Source organism: Histomonas meleagridis (genome assembly GCF_020186115.1).
Source record: "Histomonas meleagridis strain 2922-C6/04-10x chromosome Unknown contig_60, whole genome shotgun sequence".
NCBI lineage: Eukaryota > Parabasalia > Tritrichomonadida > Dientamoebidae > Histomonas > Histomonas meleagridis.
Genome location: NW_027150903.1, coordinates 345,437 through 365,071, shown reverse-complemented (window position 1 = coordinate 365,071; position 19,635 = coordinate 345,437). Strand labels below are relative to the sequence as shown.

General features: G+C 30.0%; 9 protein-coding genes across 9 annotated transcripts; 7 read left to right on the top strand and 2 right to left on the bottom strand.

Moving 5' to 3' along the window:
• Positions 1–1,140: 1,140 nt before the first annotated feature.
• Positions 1,141–2,028, top strand: GO595_008213 (Actin family protein; the record flags this gene model as incomplete). The annotated part of the gene is made up of 1 exon (XM_067921763.1): positions 1,141–2,028. The coding sequence occupies one exon, from the start codon at positions 1,141–1,143 to the stop codon at positions 2,026–2,028; it is 888 nt and encodes a 295-aa protein (XP_067771692.1).
• Positions 2,029–2,750: 722 nt separating this feature from the next.
• GO595_008212 (uncharacterized protein) lies at positions 2,751–3,284 on the top strand (the record flags this gene model as incomplete). The annotated part of the gene is made up of 1 exon (XM_067921762.1): positions 2,751–3,284. One exon carries the CDS (start codon positions 2,751–2,753, stop codon positions 3,282–3,284), a length of 534 nt encoding a protein of 177 aa, XP_067771691.1.
• A 1,171-nt stretch (positions 3,285–4,455) lies between these two features.
• On the top strand, positions 4,456–5,493 carry GO595_008211 (CAMK family protein kinase; the record flags this gene model as incomplete). Its single annotated transcript, XM_067921761.1, has 1 exon — positions 4,456–5,493. One exon carries the CDS (start codon positions 4,456–4,458, stop codon positions 5,491–5,493), a length of 1,038 nt encoding a protein of 345 aa, XP_067771690.1.
• Positions 5,494–5,678: 185 nt separating this feature from the next.
• Positions 5,679–7,922, top strand: GO595_008210 (viral A-type inclusion protein; the record flags this gene model as incomplete). The annotated part of the gene is made up of 1 exon (XM_067921760.1): positions 5,679–7,922. One exon carries the CDS (start codon positions 5,679–5,681, stop codon positions 7,920–7,922), a length of 2,244 nt encoding a protein of 747 aa, XP_067771689.1.
• Positions 7,923–10,449: 2,527 nt separating this feature from the next.
• GO595_008209 (uncharacterized protein) lies at positions 10,450–10,776 on the top strand (the record flags this gene model as incomplete). Its single annotated transcript, XM_067921759.1, has 1 exon — positions 10,450–10,776. One exon carries the CDS (start codon positions 10,450–10,452, stop codon positions 10,774–10,776), a length of 327 nt encoding a protein of 108 aa, XP_067771688.1.
• Positions 10,777–11,901: 1,125 nt separating this feature from the next.
• On the top strand, positions 11,902–12,492 carry GO595_008208 (uncharacterized protein; the record flags this gene model as incomplete). The annotated part of the gene is made up of 1 exon (XM_067921757.1): positions 11,902–12,492. One exon carries the CDS (start codon positions 11,902–11,904, stop codon positions 12,490–12,492), a length of 591 nt encoding a protein of 196 aa, XP_067771687.1.
• Positions 12,493–12,536: 44 nt separating this feature from the next.
• Positions 12,537–12,959, bottom strand: GO595_008207 (uncharacterized protein; the record flags this gene model as incomplete). Its single annotated transcript, XM_067921756.1, has 1 exon — positions 12,537–12,959. The coding sequence occupies one exon, from the start codon at positions 12,957–12,959 to the stop codon at positions 12,537–12,539; it is 423 nt and encodes a 140-aa protein (XP_067771686.1).
• Positions 12,960–13,246: 287 nt separating this feature from the next.
• GO595_008206 (UDP-N-acetylglucosamine--dolichyl-phosphate N-acetylglucosaminephosphotransferase-like) lies at positions 13,247–14,410 on the bottom strand (the record flags this gene model as incomplete). Its single annotated transcript, XM_067921755.1, has 1 exon — positions 13,247–14,410. One exon carries the CDS (start codon positions 14,408–14,410, stop codon positions 13,247–13,249), a length of 1,164 nt encoding a protein of 387 aa, XP_067771685.1.
• A 76-nt stretch (positions 14,411–14,486) lies between these two features.
• GO595_008205 (uncharacterized protein) lies at positions 14,487–15,887 on the top strand (the record flags this gene model as incomplete). Its single annotated transcript, XM_067921754.1, has 1 exon — positions 14,487–15,887. One exon carries the CDS (start codon positions 14,487–14,489, stop codon positions 15,885–15,887), a length of 1,401 nt encoding a protein of 466 aa, XP_067771684.1.
• Positions 15,888–19,635: the final 3,748 nt, after the last annotated feature.

The following is a 19,635-nucleotide window of genomic DNA, read 5'->3' as shown; positions in this document are numbered from 1 at the left end:
ACCTCTTGGCCAGATCTTTAAGACAATTGACGCAAGGTCAATACCTGGTTACTTAAATGTAATTCAAAGACCAATGGATTTTGATACAGTGGAAAGGAGGCTTAAAAATGGCGAATATCGTTCAACACATGAGTACGCCAAAGACATAAAGAAAATTTTTTCCAATTGTAGAAAATTTAACAAAGATAGTAAGTATTTTATAGGTGCAGCAGATTTATGTGAGAAAGAATTTTTTAAACTTTACCGGAAAATAAAAGCTACACAAGAAGAAGGATGGCTTACCGAAGTTATTGAAATTTCTCAAAAATTAAAAAATTGTACCGATAAAATCAAGAAATTAAGCCAAAACAAAAATTAAGCGATTACATTGATACATGTATGATCATGTGTATGTTTATAAACATTTTAGAGATTAATTAATTTTTTTCATTGACTTTTTATTGAACTCAACCAAGAAGAGAAAACGTATTTTACCAAATTAATAACGAAATAATTAGAGGAAATGAGAAAAGACAGACAACTGTAAGTCAACCATAAATTTTAAGCAATTATTCAAGTAATCGTCTAATTGTTATTGCATTAACAAAAAGCTTCATGTTGAATTCTTCACTAAGAGAGTTGAAGTAGGAGAGAATAAAATCAAAACTCCAAACTTGGGACACATTTGGACAAGAAAAGTATCATATATTGTTTAAACAATATTCACCAATTTCCTTGGAGAAGAAGCTTACTTAAAACACAATCTGATGATTAACCTCATATAATAAATATGTGTTTATAATTTGAAATATTAATATGTGAAAAGAAAAAGAAAAACATTTTGATGAAGCCGTTTATGCATTCAAATATTTTAAACGTTTTTTTATAACCATTATGAATTGCTTGGAGAATGTCAACAATACCCTCGTGTATGATTTTGGATCTTCAATGATTCGTGCAGGATTTTCTGGTGATGCTTTTCCAACAATTTCAATTCCTTCTGTTTGCCATATAACACAATCAGATGTTACACAGATTCATTCTTTTGGCAATATTTTACAACAAAACAAAAGTGAAGAAATTGTCAATATTGTCAATGATTCTTATTCTTTTTCAGATCGAAATTTGTTATCTGATTTTTTTTTATGGTCACTTTCACAAATGAGTGCACAAGGATCTGATATGTCAGCTCTTTTTACGTGTCCTTCACACTTAGCATCAACTCCAGACCACAGAATCATGTGGCAACACGCTCTTTGTGAGGTAGGGTTCGAGACCGTTAATTTCTCATCGGTTTCTCTTTCAAACGACGCTGCCCTATCGGCATACGCACAATGCCTCCAAACCGCAACCGTCGTCGATTTCGGGTGGTCCTGTTTAAGGGTGGTCCCAGTGATCGAAGGCAAGCCTCAATATGACCAAATCAAGGTTCATCCAATTGGTGGGTATGGGTTAACCCAGCTTTTGTTGCAACAACTTGGTTCTAGAAATATTGCGGTCGATCCGAAAAATGATATATGGACACAAAGTCAATTTGAATTAAATAGAAGAAAAACACTCACCGAAATCCTACAAAATTGTTGCTCGTTTGCTAGTAGTGTTATTGATGAGGACTTCTTGTATTTTTTGAATGGTAGACCAATTGATCTCAAATCAGAAATGACATTAATTTCAAATCTTCACTTTAATCAACTTGAAGGTGACTCAGAAGAGGATACAGTGATGCCACTTCCACAACTGATATCAAGTTCTATCAATGAATGTAGTGATACATCAAAAAGGAAATTATGGAACAATATAGTATCAAGCGGAGGGTTCTCAAGGCTTAGCTCGTTTATAGACAAAGTCCAAGAGGAATTGAAGTCAGTTGCAGATCCAATATTTGATGTCAGAGTACTTTACCCAATGCATAATCTCACTGGATATGAAAACCAGGTTTGGACGGGCGGGTCAATATTTTCTTCTTCTTCGATTTTCCCTCATTTCTTAGTAACTAAAGAAGAATGGTTCGAAAATGGAGACTCAATTCTAAACGTTAAATTTAAGTAACATAACAAAATCGAAATAAATGTTAATTTATTTTATTGTAATGGATATTCATTAAATTTTTTTATTTCTTTAATTGGATTTTTCATGCTGAAAAAAATAATGTTCAAAAGTTTATTTCTAATAGTGCAATATCAATCAATATTCATATAGTTTGTTCATAAAAGTTAAAATTGATAATTAATTAATATATTTATTGATGAATATATTTGCTGATATAAATTGAATATGAGGTTAATACATATATTAATTCAAATTTTATAAAATGATTTATTAAGTTAATCGTTGACCCTTCTGTCAATATATAATATAAATTTTTATTTAATTAAATTTCACCACAATTTGAATTGCTAATTATTATACACCCATCAAAACTTATAACGAACATTGTAGTTCTCGCTTTGAATTATTGAAGTAGATCATTGAGCATGGAAGATGAAAAATGATCTTCGAATAAAATCGATAGGTGAAGTGGCCTGTAATTTTGTCATGTCAGATGACAAGAGCCCATATAAAAATTCAGGGTATAAAGTCTTAATTTCGAAACGCCCACAGAATTATTTTCACACGTCAAATGACAATCAAACAAGATCCTATCGTCTGACAAATGCCAGAACTTACAGCTATTATCACAGTATGTATTCAAAAAGTCAATACAAAATTCGAACGATACGCTCGTAAAAAAAATTCAATTGACTAACGGTCTCAATCGTCAATTTGCCATTATGTTCTTTGCTTTCCTTGCTTTAAGGTCAATAAAGATCCCAACAATCATCCCAACACCAACACCAACATTCCCAACAAAACCAATCATCCCAATTTACAAAACCACAGCTGCCTTAAATAATGACGAAGATGAGGAAGTTGAAACCTACTACATCGCTGAACAAATCCCAGGAGAAAATAAAGTCAGTGTCAAGAAAGTTATAAAGGTTATCAGGTATGTTGTTGATGCCGTTGATACACTTGTCAATGAAGATGAAGAAGAAGATTCAGAGTATGATATTTACTATGAAATCGAAGAAGCTCCAGAATATGGAGAAAACAAATTCAGCTTTAAGAAGATCTTCAAGAAGCTCGGTAAAGTCGTCAAGGTTGTCACAAAGATCGTCAAAATCGGTTCCAAAGTCATCTCAGTCATTGGCCAACTCAAGAACGAAGATGAAAACATGGTTCGTTTCAATGTTCCATCCATCTGCAAACTCTGCAAAAACCCAAAGTCCAACGTCAAATGCCCAGCCATCTGCTATGCAAAGTAAATAAAAGGCTGAACTGAAAGAAATTTTTTTTATAAAAAAATTAAACAAATTTGAATAATATTTTTCATAATCGAAATTTTTATGAATATAATATTTTCATATTAGAATTGGAATGTTAAAGGAAAGTACATTGATATTTCTTGATTCTTATCATCAATATTTTTAATTAGATGGTAGGGTATTTGTTGAAATCAATTTTTTCTTTTTCTTTTTTTTTAAGAAGCAAATTAAATTTCATTATTAAAGTTAAATGTTAACGCTAACATCAAACCCTCTAGCCAGCAAAAATTTTATGTAAATCCTTTTATTTTCTGTGAATAAGTTAAATTAATGCTGCATTTTTTTGAAAATATGATTAGAGAAAAATTGCAATTTTCATTTTGGCGGCCACCCCAATAACAAAAAGTGGCAATTCGTTATTTTATTCACTTAAAAAAAGGGCAAATCGGAACTAGATCATGTTCTAGCATTCATTGTTTCCGTAGATAACTCAAAAGCAACGTTTGAAATATACTTTTTGGTTTTTATCAGAAAATCCCAATCTGTATTCAATGTTATTATAACGTTATTTTATCATACTCATATTATTTTTTGTTCAAACCGGATCAGTTTTATTAAGATATAATAAGTAATTCAATAATATACTCTTCAAAAATTAATATATGTATATATATATTTTTCATGGTATTGATGAATTATTTTATAACCAACACGCACTGGTAACGCTTGTTTTATCAATTTCAAAAGGAGCTCTAAATTGATTTTTAATTTTTCGTTAATCTTTCCATTTGTTAAAGGTACCTAGCGTTTGATTATAGATACATGCCCACGACACAGATATTCGTCTACTTTTCAGAGGAGATAAAAACATCTTTCCTTGATGATCACCAAAACAGTTGGCCGAAACCGGTTAACCGGTTAAAGCATTTCAAATATTTCAATACTTCAGTTCAATTTCAAAATAATTTAAAGAAACTGCCACAAATTTTTGTGTTTAATCGTTGTATTTTGAGAGCATTCTTGGTAAAATTAACCTATCAATTTTAAAAAATCAAAGGGATAAATATTTGGCCTTTTTTTAGAAACCGTTAAATACTTTTTCAACCGTTATATTTGAGAGGGCGAACTGGTCTATTCCCAAAATTCAAATAGGGGATTGATATTTTTTGTCATGCTCCGGCTTGAGAAAATTCTTGATGAGCATGGGTATGACTTGGGCGAAAAAGTTGGATATGGGTCATTTTCCAAAGTTTTCAAAGTTTTTAGCAGAAATTACAAGCAAATCTTTGTTGCAAAAATTATTGAGCGAAACTACAGACAACCTGAAAAGCAATGTAAACAGTATGAAAGAGAAGTTAATAGTCTCATGACCATTTTCCACCCAAATGTAATATCAATATATGATCATTTTGAATGTGATGAAGCAATGTTTCTAATTTTAGAGTATTGTAATGGTGGTACCATAGATGGCTTTGTTGCAAAAAATGGACCACCTGATGACAAAACATTAGCCCGATTTTGCTCTCAAATTATTCAAGCACTTCTTTTTTGTCACAGTAACGAAATTGCTCACAGGGACCTCAAGCCATCCAATATCTTTATTGATCAATATGGTCGGATCAAGTTAGCAGATTTTGGACTTGCAGATCTCATCTCAAATGCAACATCTACCACATCAATGACCGGAACTAAAGCGTTTCTTCCCCCTGAAGCCTGGTATACCACACAGTATGACCTTAAGCTTGGTGATATATGGGCACTTGGTGTCACATTCTACTTTTTAGCCACTGGTGAATATCCATGGGACTTCACTAGTGCCGCGTCTCTTGAGAATTCCATTCGAAATGCCGATTTTAGCATCCCTGATAAGGTTTCCAAACCATTTGCAGATATCATAAATTGTCTTCTGCAAGTTGACCCATTGAAAAGAATGCCACTACAGATTCTTCTTCAACAAGATTTCTTCTCGCAAAATGTTATGCCACCGCCTGAAAAGAGCATTTTTCAGACCCCTCATCTCTTATCGGCAAGAACGAAAGTGAAAAGGAAATCGTTCATAGAGCCGCTGGTGGTCTCGTCGTCGTGTAAGGTGCACGTGAAGAAGGTGACGTCTGGGAGAGTCGCTGCAGTTCGGTCATGCTCAAGTGTACCTCCGATCCCAACATTCAAATGTTATAATGGAAACTCAAAGTTATGTTTGTTTAAGTAAATTTCAAATAGTTATTTTGAAAATTTTGTTTAATTTCAAAAATTCAATGAAAATGACTTTGTTAGCGAATTAAAGTTTTTATTGCTTAGCATACTAAAGAAGCTATAAGCAGAGTGTTTAGCAATTTGGATCAGTGGAAATGAATTTTTTTTTATTTTTTTGAGTTAACGGTCACTTAAAGGCGGATGTCTAAAACAGTGAAGATATCTCCTGATGTAATTTATAGAATCACAGATGTAAAAAATCTTCAGCAACTATGCGTCGGGTTATTTAATAGATGCGAAAAATTAATTGAAGGGAAAAAGGCTTTGAAACAAAAAACAAAAGATCTTGAATCTAAAGTCAAATCACAAGAACTTGAAATAGAAAGCAATGCACAACTTAACTCATCATTACAAGAAATGATAAGTTCATTATTAAAAGAAAAAGAACAGAAAGAATTAGAGATAAATTCCAACAATTCAACCAAAAACGAATCAACAGAACAATTTAACCAAGAACTCGAAACATTAAAACAACGAAATAATTTTCTTGAACAAAGATTATCAGAATCAACTGAAGAACAAGAAGCTCTTTTAAATGTTTTTGAGCAAGAAAAAAAGTCGTATGAAGAACAAAATCAAAATCTTACAACAGAAATCGAAAATATGAAATCAACAAATAATGAATTATCACTTGAAAATAGCTCATTAAAATCACAACTCGAAGAATTACAAACACAAATCAATAAAATTAAAGAAAATAATTTTATAAATGAAAAAAGTAATCAAGACAATGAAGAACAAATCAAATCACTTAAATCTCAAATCGAAGAACTTTTATTAAATAACGAAAAATTAACAAAAGAAAACGCAGAAATTCGTTCACAGCAAAATGAATTTATTAAATTAAATCAACAAAACAAAGAGCAAATCAACGAAATGAATCAAAATCTGGAAAAACTTAATTTAAGTTCTTCAACAAAACAAAACGAAAGCGAAGAAATAATTCGCAATCTTCAACAACGAATTCAAAGTTACGAAATTAAACAAAACGAAAACGATGAAATTATTCGAAAACTTAAAGAAAAAAACGCTGAAATTGCAAAAGAAAAACTTTTAATCGACCAAATCAAAGAAGATTTCCAACGTAAACATTCGCAACTTGAATCAGATCTTGTTATGTCACAAGAACGCGAAGAATCACTTTCGAACTCGTTAAAGCAGCAAATCTCTGATAACCAAATCAAAGAAGACGAAATATATAAACTCAAACAAAAGTTAAATGAGCTCGAAACCAAACAATCGCAAACGGAAAACGAAACACTTAAAACACTTAATACAGAAATCGAAAGTAAAACAAACGAAAACGAAATACTTAAAGCGCAAAACAATGAATTAAACAATAAAATCAAATTACAAAACGAAGAAATTGAATCAAAAACAAAACAAATTAATGAAAACATTGAAACCATAAAACAACTTCAAACATTTGTTACTGAAACCAATGAATTAAAACAAATGAAACAGAAACTTGAACAAGAAAACGAAAATCTCAAAACAAAAAACTTCGAATTAAATAACGCAATGAAAATTCAAACAACAGAACTAAATAATAAATCAAATCAAATTACAGAAAATTCATTTGCAATAAAACAATTTGAATCTGAAAACGACGAATTAAAACAAATCAAACAAAAACTCGAACAAGAAAACGAATCACTTCAATCGCGTGTTGAAGAACTTACAACATATTATAACGCAAAAGAACTTGAGCCATCGACTGAACAACTCCAATCATTAATAAAAGAAAAAGACGCGACGATATCAAAGCTTAAGACGCTTGTTCAACGCGCAGTTAAATCTGATCAACGAAAGCAACAAGAAATCGAAGCGCTACAAAATGAACTTCAACAAAACATTGACACCAAACGAAACATAACAATTGATTCAACAACATCTGATTTAATAAACACTGTAACTAAATATGAAACGCAAATTAAGGAATTGCAAATGAGACTGCAAAATTCAAAAGCAACAAAAGAAATCGAAGAAAGAAATCTAAAACTCGAACAAATGATCGAAAAGTCGAACAGAATATATTCGACTTTATTGGAACAAAATCGAATTCTGAAAGATGAAAAGGAAAGAAATAAAGAAATAACATTAGAAATGGATAAGCCATCGATTGTTGTCGATTTGGAGCCATTGGAATTGGATAAAAGAATAAAATTGGAAGAAAGAAAAATGAAAAACGAAAAGAAAATTACAGATAAATATTTAAAAAGAGTTTTGCTGCAATTCTTCTTGCAAGATGATGAAAAGAAAGCACAATTGATACCTTTGATACTGGAGCTGGTGGGCTGTAACAAGCAACAAACAGCTGCTGCAGTGAGGCAATGGCAAAGATCAGCACCAGCAGCAAAGTCAAAGGGCGTCTTCGGTTTCTGATCAAAACATGAAAATTTGTGTTAATAAAATATAAACATTTAAAAATTAAAAATAATATTTAAATAGTAATTATGAGTTATTGAGAAGGAGTTTTCATCGTTTTTTATATTGCCTATAGGCATTTTATATAAATGACAAAAATTATATAAATTAAGAGCATAAAACAGTATGTAATAAGTTTTATGCCTGTTCAGTTTTCTAGAATTTTAATATGGATTTCATACAATTTGTTTGATACAAATATGATAATAATCACATGATAAAATTAAGTCAAAATGTGGTAACCAAAATTGTAATCTGAAGAAAATGCAAAAAAACCCACCTTAGGACTAACAAGAAAAACCTGTATATTAAAAAATTTATTGTCACAATTAGAAAATGTGTGTTTTTAAGCACAAAATCTCATGCTTAAAAACACACATTTCCCAGTTGTTCTTTGCTCAAAAATAAAGGAAATATGATTAATATACTGCATGATAAACATATTCCTTATTTTCTTAGGACAAACCAGAAAAATTTTCAAAGGTCTTTTAATTCAAATTTGAATTAAGTCGGTTTTTTAATTTGAATTATTTTCCCCAAAAAACTTTGCACAAGAGGTTTTTTCCAAAATCTTCGTAAGATAAAAGTGCCAAACAGACAATAATTTTTCAATTTCCGAATGATTTAAAAGTTTCATGGCAACCAAAAAAGAACGCTAATTAGCGAAAAGACATCGTTTATTAATACTTTGATTTGTAAGCCGATACGTCTTGATTTATTAAAGTAAATGTCTATCTTAATAAAAACGAATAAATGTGTTTTTGAATAGTTTATTATTTCTAATCCGATACAAGACATCCTTTTTGATAAGAAATATTAAGACATTTTTTTGTAAAACATTTGTAAACTTCTCAATTCCAGATTTTTACAAAATATTTTTTTAAGCGCTGAAAAACTTGTATCGTTGCCTCAAATCCTCGTTGACTCACAAAATAATTCAAAAACCAACGGTTTTGAATCTCTTACTCAAAATACCCGGAAAAGTGGCTATAATGAGCAAACGAAATCAGAGTCTTGATTATTCTCTCAAGCAGCCAAGCAATCCATCTGAATTCATTACGCCTTTTTTGTGTTATTACAATGCCTTTAATAATGGTTTACCATGTAATCTAATTAAACCTATGGAAATTTCTTTTCAAAAGAATGGTAAACCAAAAAAACTAAAGAAACAAAAACAAAATTTTTGCGTAAACCCAATCTTGGTTACCATTCAACAAAATAATTTTCAAGTATTTGAAAATATGAAAATTCCACAAGTTCAAAAAATTAGAATATTGCCAAATGCTATGCCCATTCCAGGTGGTAGTGTTTCGGTTTCAAGAAGAGAATTGCCCATACCACAAATTTCTCCACAAAGAAAGAAATCACAATGCACAAAGCCCAAGACTTCTGAGCCGGGCGCGTTGAAGCACAAGACGTTTGAAGTTGGGCAAAATTCTCTTGCTATATATCTCCCTGATAATTCAGATGAAGACAAGAAATTTGCCCAACTTTGCCATAATTACACTGTGCAGATTAATCCATGTCAGATGGGATTCATTCCTCACAAGTATTTCCTAAATCAATATTATTCGTTTGGAAGTATTGTTGGAGATTACTTCCAAAAGAAGAATAACCCGAACTGTAGATTCCTGCATAAGCTATATAATGCAATAAAATTGGGAGAAATGTATCCAGAATATTTGCCATATGTTGGTGTATCTTGGATATCAAACGAGGTTCTTCAAGTTTCTAAATACAGATTTGCAAGGCTCTTAGGGATCAAGACAGTTGATGGATCCCTCTTCCATAGGCAAGGAAATTTTAGATCTTTTGGATTTGTTGAATTGACGAGTGAAGAAATCATACAAGAATTTGGTGTTCAAAAATTAGAAAGTTTGGATTTAGAAGTTGAAAAGCTTCTGAAGCATGAAGAAGGAATTTTTATAAGAAATGGAGATATCGAAAAAATATTGGAAATGTGTAAATGGGTAAGTACCAAGGTTCGATCTTGATCAAATGTACTGTTGATATAAATAAAAATTGTTACAGATAATTTCGTCAATACGTTGTTTCAAGTTGTAGGTGTTGCAAGTTTTTGATGCGTAGCTGCAATTGAAAAGCTTGAGAAAATGGTGGTTTTCCTATCGTTTGAACAGAATTCTGTTAGATAAACAACACAAAAAAACAATTATTTTCAATTAATATGACACTTTAAACACCATCCTCTCAAAATGTTCGGCTTTTTGATACAAGATCTCTGTAGGATCATTTTCAATTCAAACTGTGAGTTGATCAACTTTTTCAAACGGTTTTAGGAGAGCCAATGAATGCGTTAAAAAAAATTCAAATCGATCTAAAAACAGCAGAAGACAACATGAAGACGTATGTAAACGCTTTAAAAGATAATGCAACAAAGTGGGTGTCAATTCGTACTTCATTTAAAAATCATAAAAATGATTTAATTACATTTGAGGAATTTCCTGATATACAAAGCAGGTTAGAAATGAATCAAGCTTCAATATGTGATTCTATCATTGCAGAAATTGGAAAAGACTTAGTTATGTACGAACATACAATAATAACAAACCGTGGTGTGTTGGCAAAGGCAAAACAAACTTTAGCTTCTAAACAGATCGATGCTGCATGGGAATTTCCACCAACAACTACATTTGTTGGAGATAACATTCACGATGCGGCAGTTGCTCTTGAAGAAGCATCACTATCACTTGAAGCAAAACGCTTAGCTTTATATAGGTTAACTTCTGAGTCCACATCAATTGAACCAGACATGATTTTCAGATTTGTTGATTCATTTCTTAATTTCAGCTAATTTTCCACTTTCATTGCAGAACATTTTTTGTTTCTTTTAGAATAATTTTGCTAAATTATGCTAAAATTGATAAATGTAATGAAAGTCGTTTTCATGTAAAATTGTTTATATACATTACTATTCAATAAATAGAACATCTGTCCTATTGTTGGTATTAAGAGCTTTGATTTAATATTGAGGTGGTGCTTGTTTTTTCTGCTATTAAATTGAATGAAAAGTAATCGATCTATGCACAAAAAGTTCCCAAATTCACGGTAATTTTTCACTTTAACGGTTTTCGTTTTTTCAATGTGTTGTTAAAAATTAATAAGTGGAAACCCTCAAAAACAATTGTTTTGTTTCACTTTAGTGCAAAACATCACTTTAAAGAATGCGTTGAAGTGCCACTCGAAGGCTTGTGTCTATCAAGTTCCAGAAGGCCAAGATTGTAAACAAACAAACCAGTTCTTAGTGATATATATTAATTAATTCAAGATGCATGTTATGATAACGTAAAGAAGGCCTTTGAAACACCAATGAAGATGTTATGCCTTGGTTATCTCGATCTCTCAACCATATGGAGATTACTATGGTTTATGGCGTGCATTAATGCAATTGATTCAAGCTCCTATGCTGAACGCATCCTTGACCTCTGCTTTATGTCAAGGTTATCCCAAATGTTAATCAAGTTGAAGTTCACGTAATAATCAAATAAAAGCTATCAAGCTCTTCAACTAATGTAAATTCGGAATTAGTTAGAAACGAAAGTATAATTGAAAATTTGAACATTTGGGATTTCAAGTTAACTGATGAAGAAAAACAAACTAGTTAACTATTATTTACAATCACCAAGATACAGAATTAATAAAGATGCTTAGCAATTTAAAAGTTCATTAAAACTTTAAAGCAAGATTAATAATCTCAAATTATTTTAAAGCATTAATGCATATTAATATTTATTTATAAATAAAAACGAATTTTTTTAGTGATATCATCTACTAAGGTATAAGAATATATAAATAATATATTATAGTAATATATGTTTTAAACTATGGTGTTATTCTTGAAAGTTCTTAGCAGTAATTAATTCGACCGTTTAAATATCGATTTTCAATATAAACGTCCGTTTTTCCGGTGTGAAAATTTATGAAAACAAATCAGAACACAGACGAAAGCCAATTTCGAATTATCCTGGGATATATTCGATCTAAGAATACATCTTCCGAATCTATTTACTATTCAAAGCTTGGGACCCTTGCTACAGTTTCCATTCATGGGTATGCACATGTAATCCAACAAGTTGCATCAGGTCTTTATATTGCTGAGCAAAAAATGATGTTAATACGACAAGCAAAAGATCTTAGTGAATCTATTTATCGTTCTTTTAATCTTGTTTTTGGACCAAAAGCAATTTTACAATTCCAACAAAAGTACAATGAATTATGTTCTTATCGCGAAGTTTTAGCTATACCAAAGTTTAACAGCTTTTGCATCAGCCACAAAGTCCCATTACCAACAATTCCACAGAAAAAAATTCCACCGTTAAACGATGTCGGCGGTTATATACGTTATGTTGCAGAAACAGCGAAAAATTATTTTAATCCAGATACCAAAAATCGTCTATTTGAACTGTTCCCAATCTCCCCTCCTCCAATATCAATTGATACTGTACAATCAAAGCAGAATGATGAACCAAAAAAGGAAATTGTTATGGCTAAATACCCAAGTATGCAATAAATAATGGCTTTGTATGTGAATAAATTTTATTTAAAAAAAAAATATTAGTTAGTTGGATTACCGTTTGGATCTTGCAGAACAACATAATCAAGATAAGGAGAAATCAGAGGATAATTCTCATCAAACCATTTGATAAGTACTGTTTTTCTCCGTTTGGCATCTCGATCTAACTTTATTTTTGCAGAATTTGCTAAAACTGTTGCTATACTTACAAGTTCTGGTTGCTTAATATTCACACCAAATCTCCTTGTGATTTCCTTCCAAACAAGACTTTCCTTGGGATTAAAGCCAGAAAGTCTTCCGTTTATTCTCTTTTTCTCAGGATTGAGTTCTGGAGTTGTTGAATTTATGTACGTTTCAAACGATGGATTTACAATTTCTTGATGTGCGAGGATTTCATTTAAGTGGCATAGAGGGGAATTTGCTTCTGGAGTTTCTAGCAGTCCTTGCTTTGGTTGTTCGCTCATGCCCTGATTTTAAAAACCCGCCATTTATAACCTGAAAAAGTGCATATTGAATTTTTTGAGTGTAAACCTGTCAATGCCACTTTTCCTAATGTAATTAAACATTTTGTGTCTATAAATGAATTTTTATCATAATTTAATCATCCAATTCTACTTGTTTAAAATTTCTTATTTATTTTTTTTTTATAAGCATAAATAAAGATTTATAATATGAAAAATATTTTAGATCAGATTTCACATTTTGAAAAGAAATAAATTTGTTTAAATAAATATTTATTTAACACTTATATTTATGGGGCCATTGTTCTATTATACAGATATTTCACGACGTACGCGAGTATGCAGCACACTCCTTGGAATATGACAAGTTCCAAACATAATCTTTTCTCTGTTTTCGGGCCGAACAAAATTAGCCAATAATTTACTACGTTTAAGTTCTCTTTTCTTCCTTCGAGTTTTAATGATTTCTCGTTTAACTTCGGCAATCGATGTCTTCCACATTTTATGATTCCGATCAGTTGAGGAAGTGAGAAAACAAAGTTTATTAATTGTGGCAACATGAACAAAAGAGTCATCTCAGCAAAGTGGCCGATGATTCCAGCGGCGGCAATAACAGATCCAGCAGTTAATGTGAATGTGTCACCGACAAATACACGCGATGGGTACCAGTTGAAATAAAGCAAAGCAAAAGTCGTGGCAAGAAATGGTATTAATAAACACGCGGCTGCACGTGAGTTTTCATCATACGACCAATATGAAATACAATGGAAAAGAAGAAAACAGCCAACAACAAATGATTGGCCAGCTTCAAGTCCATTGATACCGGCATAAATATTGATGCTATGAGTGCAGAAAACAAAAAGACAGATAATATAGACAAGATAAAGTGGTCCAATGTCAATGCAATCAAATTTGAAAAGAGATTTTAATGGTGATAAAAAGCCATGAAGACAAATGGTGGTGGAACCACTATAGCCTAAAATAATGGGAAGACATGAAATAAAAGGAATGACAATCTTAACACGCCATGGAATATTCAGGACATCATCAGCAAAGCCTAGAAGAGTGGTTATGATAATGGCAATTATTCCTGGGTAAAGAGCATCTTTGCTTTCTGAAAATGAAGCAATTCCAACAAGTAATAAAATAAGAATGAAAGATGTCTCAAGACCCATTGATTCTGGAATTCTAATACTTCCTTGTTTGTTGATATCAATACCAGAGAGTTGTGCATGAATATGTGATGGGATACACTTTGGAATGAAAATTAACAGAGCAAAGTAACCAATGATTGATATTATAATTATTATTGCTAAGTTCCAAGAGAAGCTGTTATTGATAATACATGTGATTGCAACAGGAATTAAATAAAGTAAAAGAGCCCAATATGAGGCTGAAGGCATTCCTTTGGTCAGAGGGTTTAAGAATGTAAAGTTATCAAAATATGTTATCATACATTCTTTGAAAAAACGGTCTCGTTGGGGTGCTCCAATAAACCGTTGTTTAGGATTTTTATTTTTTTGGGCACAAATGAATTGGATTTCTGTTCAAATTATTGATGATTCATCAGCTGAAAGCAGTGATGAAGATCCAATTGAAATCCATCGAGAAAATAATTTTAACTTTGAGGCATTCAAAAACTTTTGGAAATATAATTCGACAGAAGAAGAAATTGAGCAAAATCCTACTGCCATCGAATCAATAGGCAATGCTTATCAGCATTTATCACATGCAATATCAGATATAAATTCTGTAAATTCGATTCTTCAAAACATTTCAAAAGTTAATTCAATAACAACCCAAAAAATCAAGCCAGAATCTGATTATGAATTTTCTTCATTTGATGCCATTGCCGAAAAGCGATCTATCTTAGAAAAGTGTAGTTCATTTTTATTATCCACAGCTTCTTCACTTCGTGATGAAATCAGAAATAGCCAAAGTTATTTTCATTCCTTATCCAACATTTCCAAGAAGATACCACTTGAATTACGAGAATCACAAGGGAAAACTGAAATTCATGTTGTTACATCAATACATACTAAAACATCCATTATCATATCCCAAAATCCCGATTCCACTCCTCAATGGTCTTTATCAAGTCCATTTTATTTTTCAATTAATTCCAAAACGCTTGAAATTGATTCATCTTCCATATATGTTCATCTCCTTATTAACCTTATGTGCCATGAGCTTTTTGAGCGCTTCAAAAGCGGCCAATCGAAATCATCGATCCATTACTCCGCCGATGAAAACCGTAAATCGATCAACCTCTATATTGGCGGTTTTGACACCTGGCTTTTCGAGCTGGGCGAAAAAAAGGAAACGGGACCAGTTCCAATATGGTTTCCTCGATTAATAAGCTCTGTATTTTATCAACTTGTTGATCCTGCTATCCATTTCAGCCAGATGTTTTCTTTTATTTCAGCAAATGAAATGGTAACTCAGTCTCTTAAGAAAAGATTCTCTTATTTAGACATTTGTTCCATGTTTGTAAGATACAAGGGAACATATGTTGGTTTCCAAATAAGCTCAGATTTCTTACAGATTCCATTAGCAATTTTTCTTAATCCAGAACGTTTGATCCTTACTGAGACTCCAAATGAATTAAGATATACTCTTTATAACACAGATGGTAGAGGCTTAACACCTGTTATTGAGAAATGGTGCGATGAATCTTATTCAGTACTTTTTTTGTCAATGGCCGAAAAAGTAACGCTTTCGTTTGGCTTTGTGTTTAACAATAAGAACCATTATGGAACAGCAAAGCTTGGGCCAAAGAAAGTGAAGTTTTCACCAGTTCCCAAATCTCGAGAAGTCGAAATCACAATCATCACAAAGACAACGAAAAAGTTAAAATGGAGCGAAATCCCTGGTACAAATTATATGACAAAAATGTGTATTTTATTGTTCAACGATTCACAACTTACATAAAAGTTATGTGTATAATAATTTTTGTTTGTGTTTAGAATCGATTATAAATGAATTGTTCATAAAAAATGAACAATCGTTTTCGATATTGTAAGATGCTTTGGGTATTTAAAATATAACTTAACTTATGCACACACAACCCAAAAAAAGCGTAATGATATTTGAAAATTATTTGAAATATTAACTCCGCTTATTTTAACATCTCGATTAGATAATACATAATAGTTTACTTCTTGAACAAGAAGGAATTAATATTAATGCTAAAGGTTGCTATTTCGGGGCAAAGAAGTTGGATTCTTACGCCTTTGGCTCGATATTTTCAAAAAATATCCTCTTTCAAAAATCTTTGATAATTTCAATCAATGAGATTTTATTCTATCAATATTTGAAATATTTAAAATTTCTACTTTTTCATATGCCTATTGAAATTAGTCTTTGGCCGTATGACAGACTGTAAAAAGAAAAAATACATTTTTACAAAACGACCGTTTATTACCAGATGAACAACAATAAAATGCAAAATCTCCAATTGTTATTACATTTTCTCCAATGACTGCTGCTTATAAATGGATCTAAATTTTGTTATTTTTCTTATATTAAATTTGTTTTCATATCTTTATGCAATTAATTTTTTTTAACATACTTTAATTCTACCTAAGTAATCGTATATCGCACTACCGATGAATTTCCCCTCCTGATTAAGGTTTATGACCCCCTAGTGTCAAATTACTTTCAACTTTATGAAATTCTAAGATATTAAATTTATTTCAATGCCATTTTGTACCAAAACAATTTCTCTATCCAACTATTTGAAGACAGGCATTCAAATACAACTTCTACAAAATGATATTAAAATTTTCTTTTTGAATAAATCGATTTGTTTGGACATATAATTCATTTCTAAGATACTACTGGATACAAGAAAGGAGCTGTCATCAAAAAACAATAAGGAATTTTTTTTTAAAAATGTTCATTGTTTGTGAAAGTAATTTCTGTGAAAATGTTTTTGAATGAATTAGATTTTAATTTGACTGTAAAAGGCAGCTAGATTTTAAAATAATTGAAATGACTATATAGAAAAGTTGAAAATTTTATTTGAAAGCTCGGTATTGAATTATTGTTGTATTGATCGTTTTGCGTGTAAAATTGATATGATTACAAGAATATTTTGTATCAAGTTAAAAGCGAAAATGAAAAGAGAACATTATCATCTCACTTATCATTGTTTATGACTCGTATCGCTTAAATTTTTGATGACAATTTCAATTTCAGATGGAAAACAATAGGTTTCATACATTTTTGATGAAAATTTGAAGGTTTTTTGCAAGAATATATCTTCCAATTCCAATCATCAAATTGATGAAAAAATATGAAATATATCTATTAATGACTTTCAGCATTCGTTTTATTGACTTTATTTCCAACACATTTCATGATGAAAATATTTTTCATAAAAATATAAAATATATAAATTTCAAAAACAAAAATGAAACATCAAATCAACAGATCCATAACGAATATCCTCATTATCTGTTCAATAATAACAAAAATCATTCAAATAACAAAATTTTATTTTTCTCATATGAAAAGATTCATAAAATAAGTTATAAATATTATCATTTATTAAGTCATTCATTTATAACACCATATGATATCTTTAAAAAATGTTTCGAATTAACTTCTTTTTCTAAATTTAAATATCACTTTATTTATACTTTGAAGAAAATTTCAATTTATTTTGATATTTATATAATAAATAAAGTCAAAATATTTTATATTTTATTGAGGAATTTCTTTTGTTTCATATTTAAATCAACAATTAACAATTTATATATTAATTCATTTTTAATTATATTTAATATTCTTTTTCAATTTATTAAATATATTTTATAAAAGTTATTTAATTTATGATAAAAAATAAACAAAATTTCAAAATATTTTTTGATTTTAATGATTATATTTTTTGTTAATACAAAGCAATCATATGACGAAGAGACAAAAACACTCACAATATCTGATTTTCATTGATTATTCAAAAGATTATATGAATGATACAGAACGTGTTATAATTATTGATGTTGGGGAGCTTGAAAGTAATGCATTCAGAGAATGGCCTTTGTTAACAACAGTAATAATTGGAGAAACAGTTGAAAATATCGGTAGTGGAGCATTTTCATCATGTAAACAATTAAAATATGTCCAATTTCCAGATAAATTAATGAGTTCAATTGGAGGTGGAGCATTTGCAGAATGTATTTCATTAAATAATATTACAATTCGATGTAATACCATTAGTGATAATGCATTTTATAAATGTACAGGACTTGAAACGATAACATTATATGAAGGCGTACGAAGTATTGGGTCAGATGCATTCAGAGGATGTACAAATCTTGTGAATATTTATATACCAATTTCTGTTACTTCGATTGGGAATCCATTTTTAGAATGTACAAAACTTCAATTTATTAATGTTTCAGAAGAAAATATTGGATATTCGAATTATGAAAATGATGGGGTTTTATATAATAAAGAAATTACATATATTATTAGTTATCCGAATATGAAAAGTAAAACATTTACAATTCCTAAATCAGTCATTTCTATTATGAATTATGCTTTTGCAAGTTGTAATAATTTAGAAAGAATTTTTATTGATGAAAATGTTCAATATATTAATTCATGTGCATTTTTTAATTGTACATCACTTCAATGTATTTATTTTAATGGAGAAATTTCACCAGAAATACGAAATGATGCATTTGTTAATATAAATGCGACAATAGTTATGACAATCGAAACATATCAAAATGAAACATTTGGAAATATGGAAATTACTAAGGGAACAACACTTGACGAATGTTTCCCGCCAACACGCACATTCACTAATTCAGATACTTATTCTAACCTAAATACATTTACTAACATAAATACATTTGCTAATTCAAACACATTTACGAAATCAAAAAATAATTTTGATTCAAATACTTATGTTAATACATTTTCAATGAATTTTACTTTTGTTAATACTATTACTTTAACTTATTCTTTATCGTTTATAAAAACTTTATCAATTTATTATTATACGAACTTAAAATCTTATTCAGTTACTTTCATTGAATCTGAAACTAAACATATTTATGTCGATTTCATATATTATAATTATACAATTATATATTATCCAGAATATTTTACTTATTATTCGAATTTTTTTTATATTTCTTATATCGAAGATGTAATAATGAACAATGATGATAATAATACATTAATTCTCATTATAATTGTTATTGTAATTATAATAATTATTGTATTTGTAATGATAATCATAATATTTATGATTAAATATCAAAATAAGAAGCGGAAACAAAATGAAGAAGAAATGAATATTTCAGATGAAAATAATAATAAAATTAATGAAATTGATAATACATTTTCAGTTGGTATTAATAATTCAAATATTGAAGAAGATCCATTTGCAGACGATTTCAAAGAAGAAAAATTTATCAGTCAGATATAAATAAATATATTTTAAGACAAAATATTATAATTTGTTTATTAATTTAATAAATACAAACTTTTGTGTTATTTAGCAAATTTTATGTTTCTTCTATTATATGATTATTATAGTAAATCTAATTTATCCAAATCATAAACACTAAAAGTAAATGATAAATTATAGGGGGTGGAAAAAGTGCGTTCGTCAGCCTTTTTTTCAATGAAAAAAAAAGTAAAAGAAAATTTGTAAATTTAT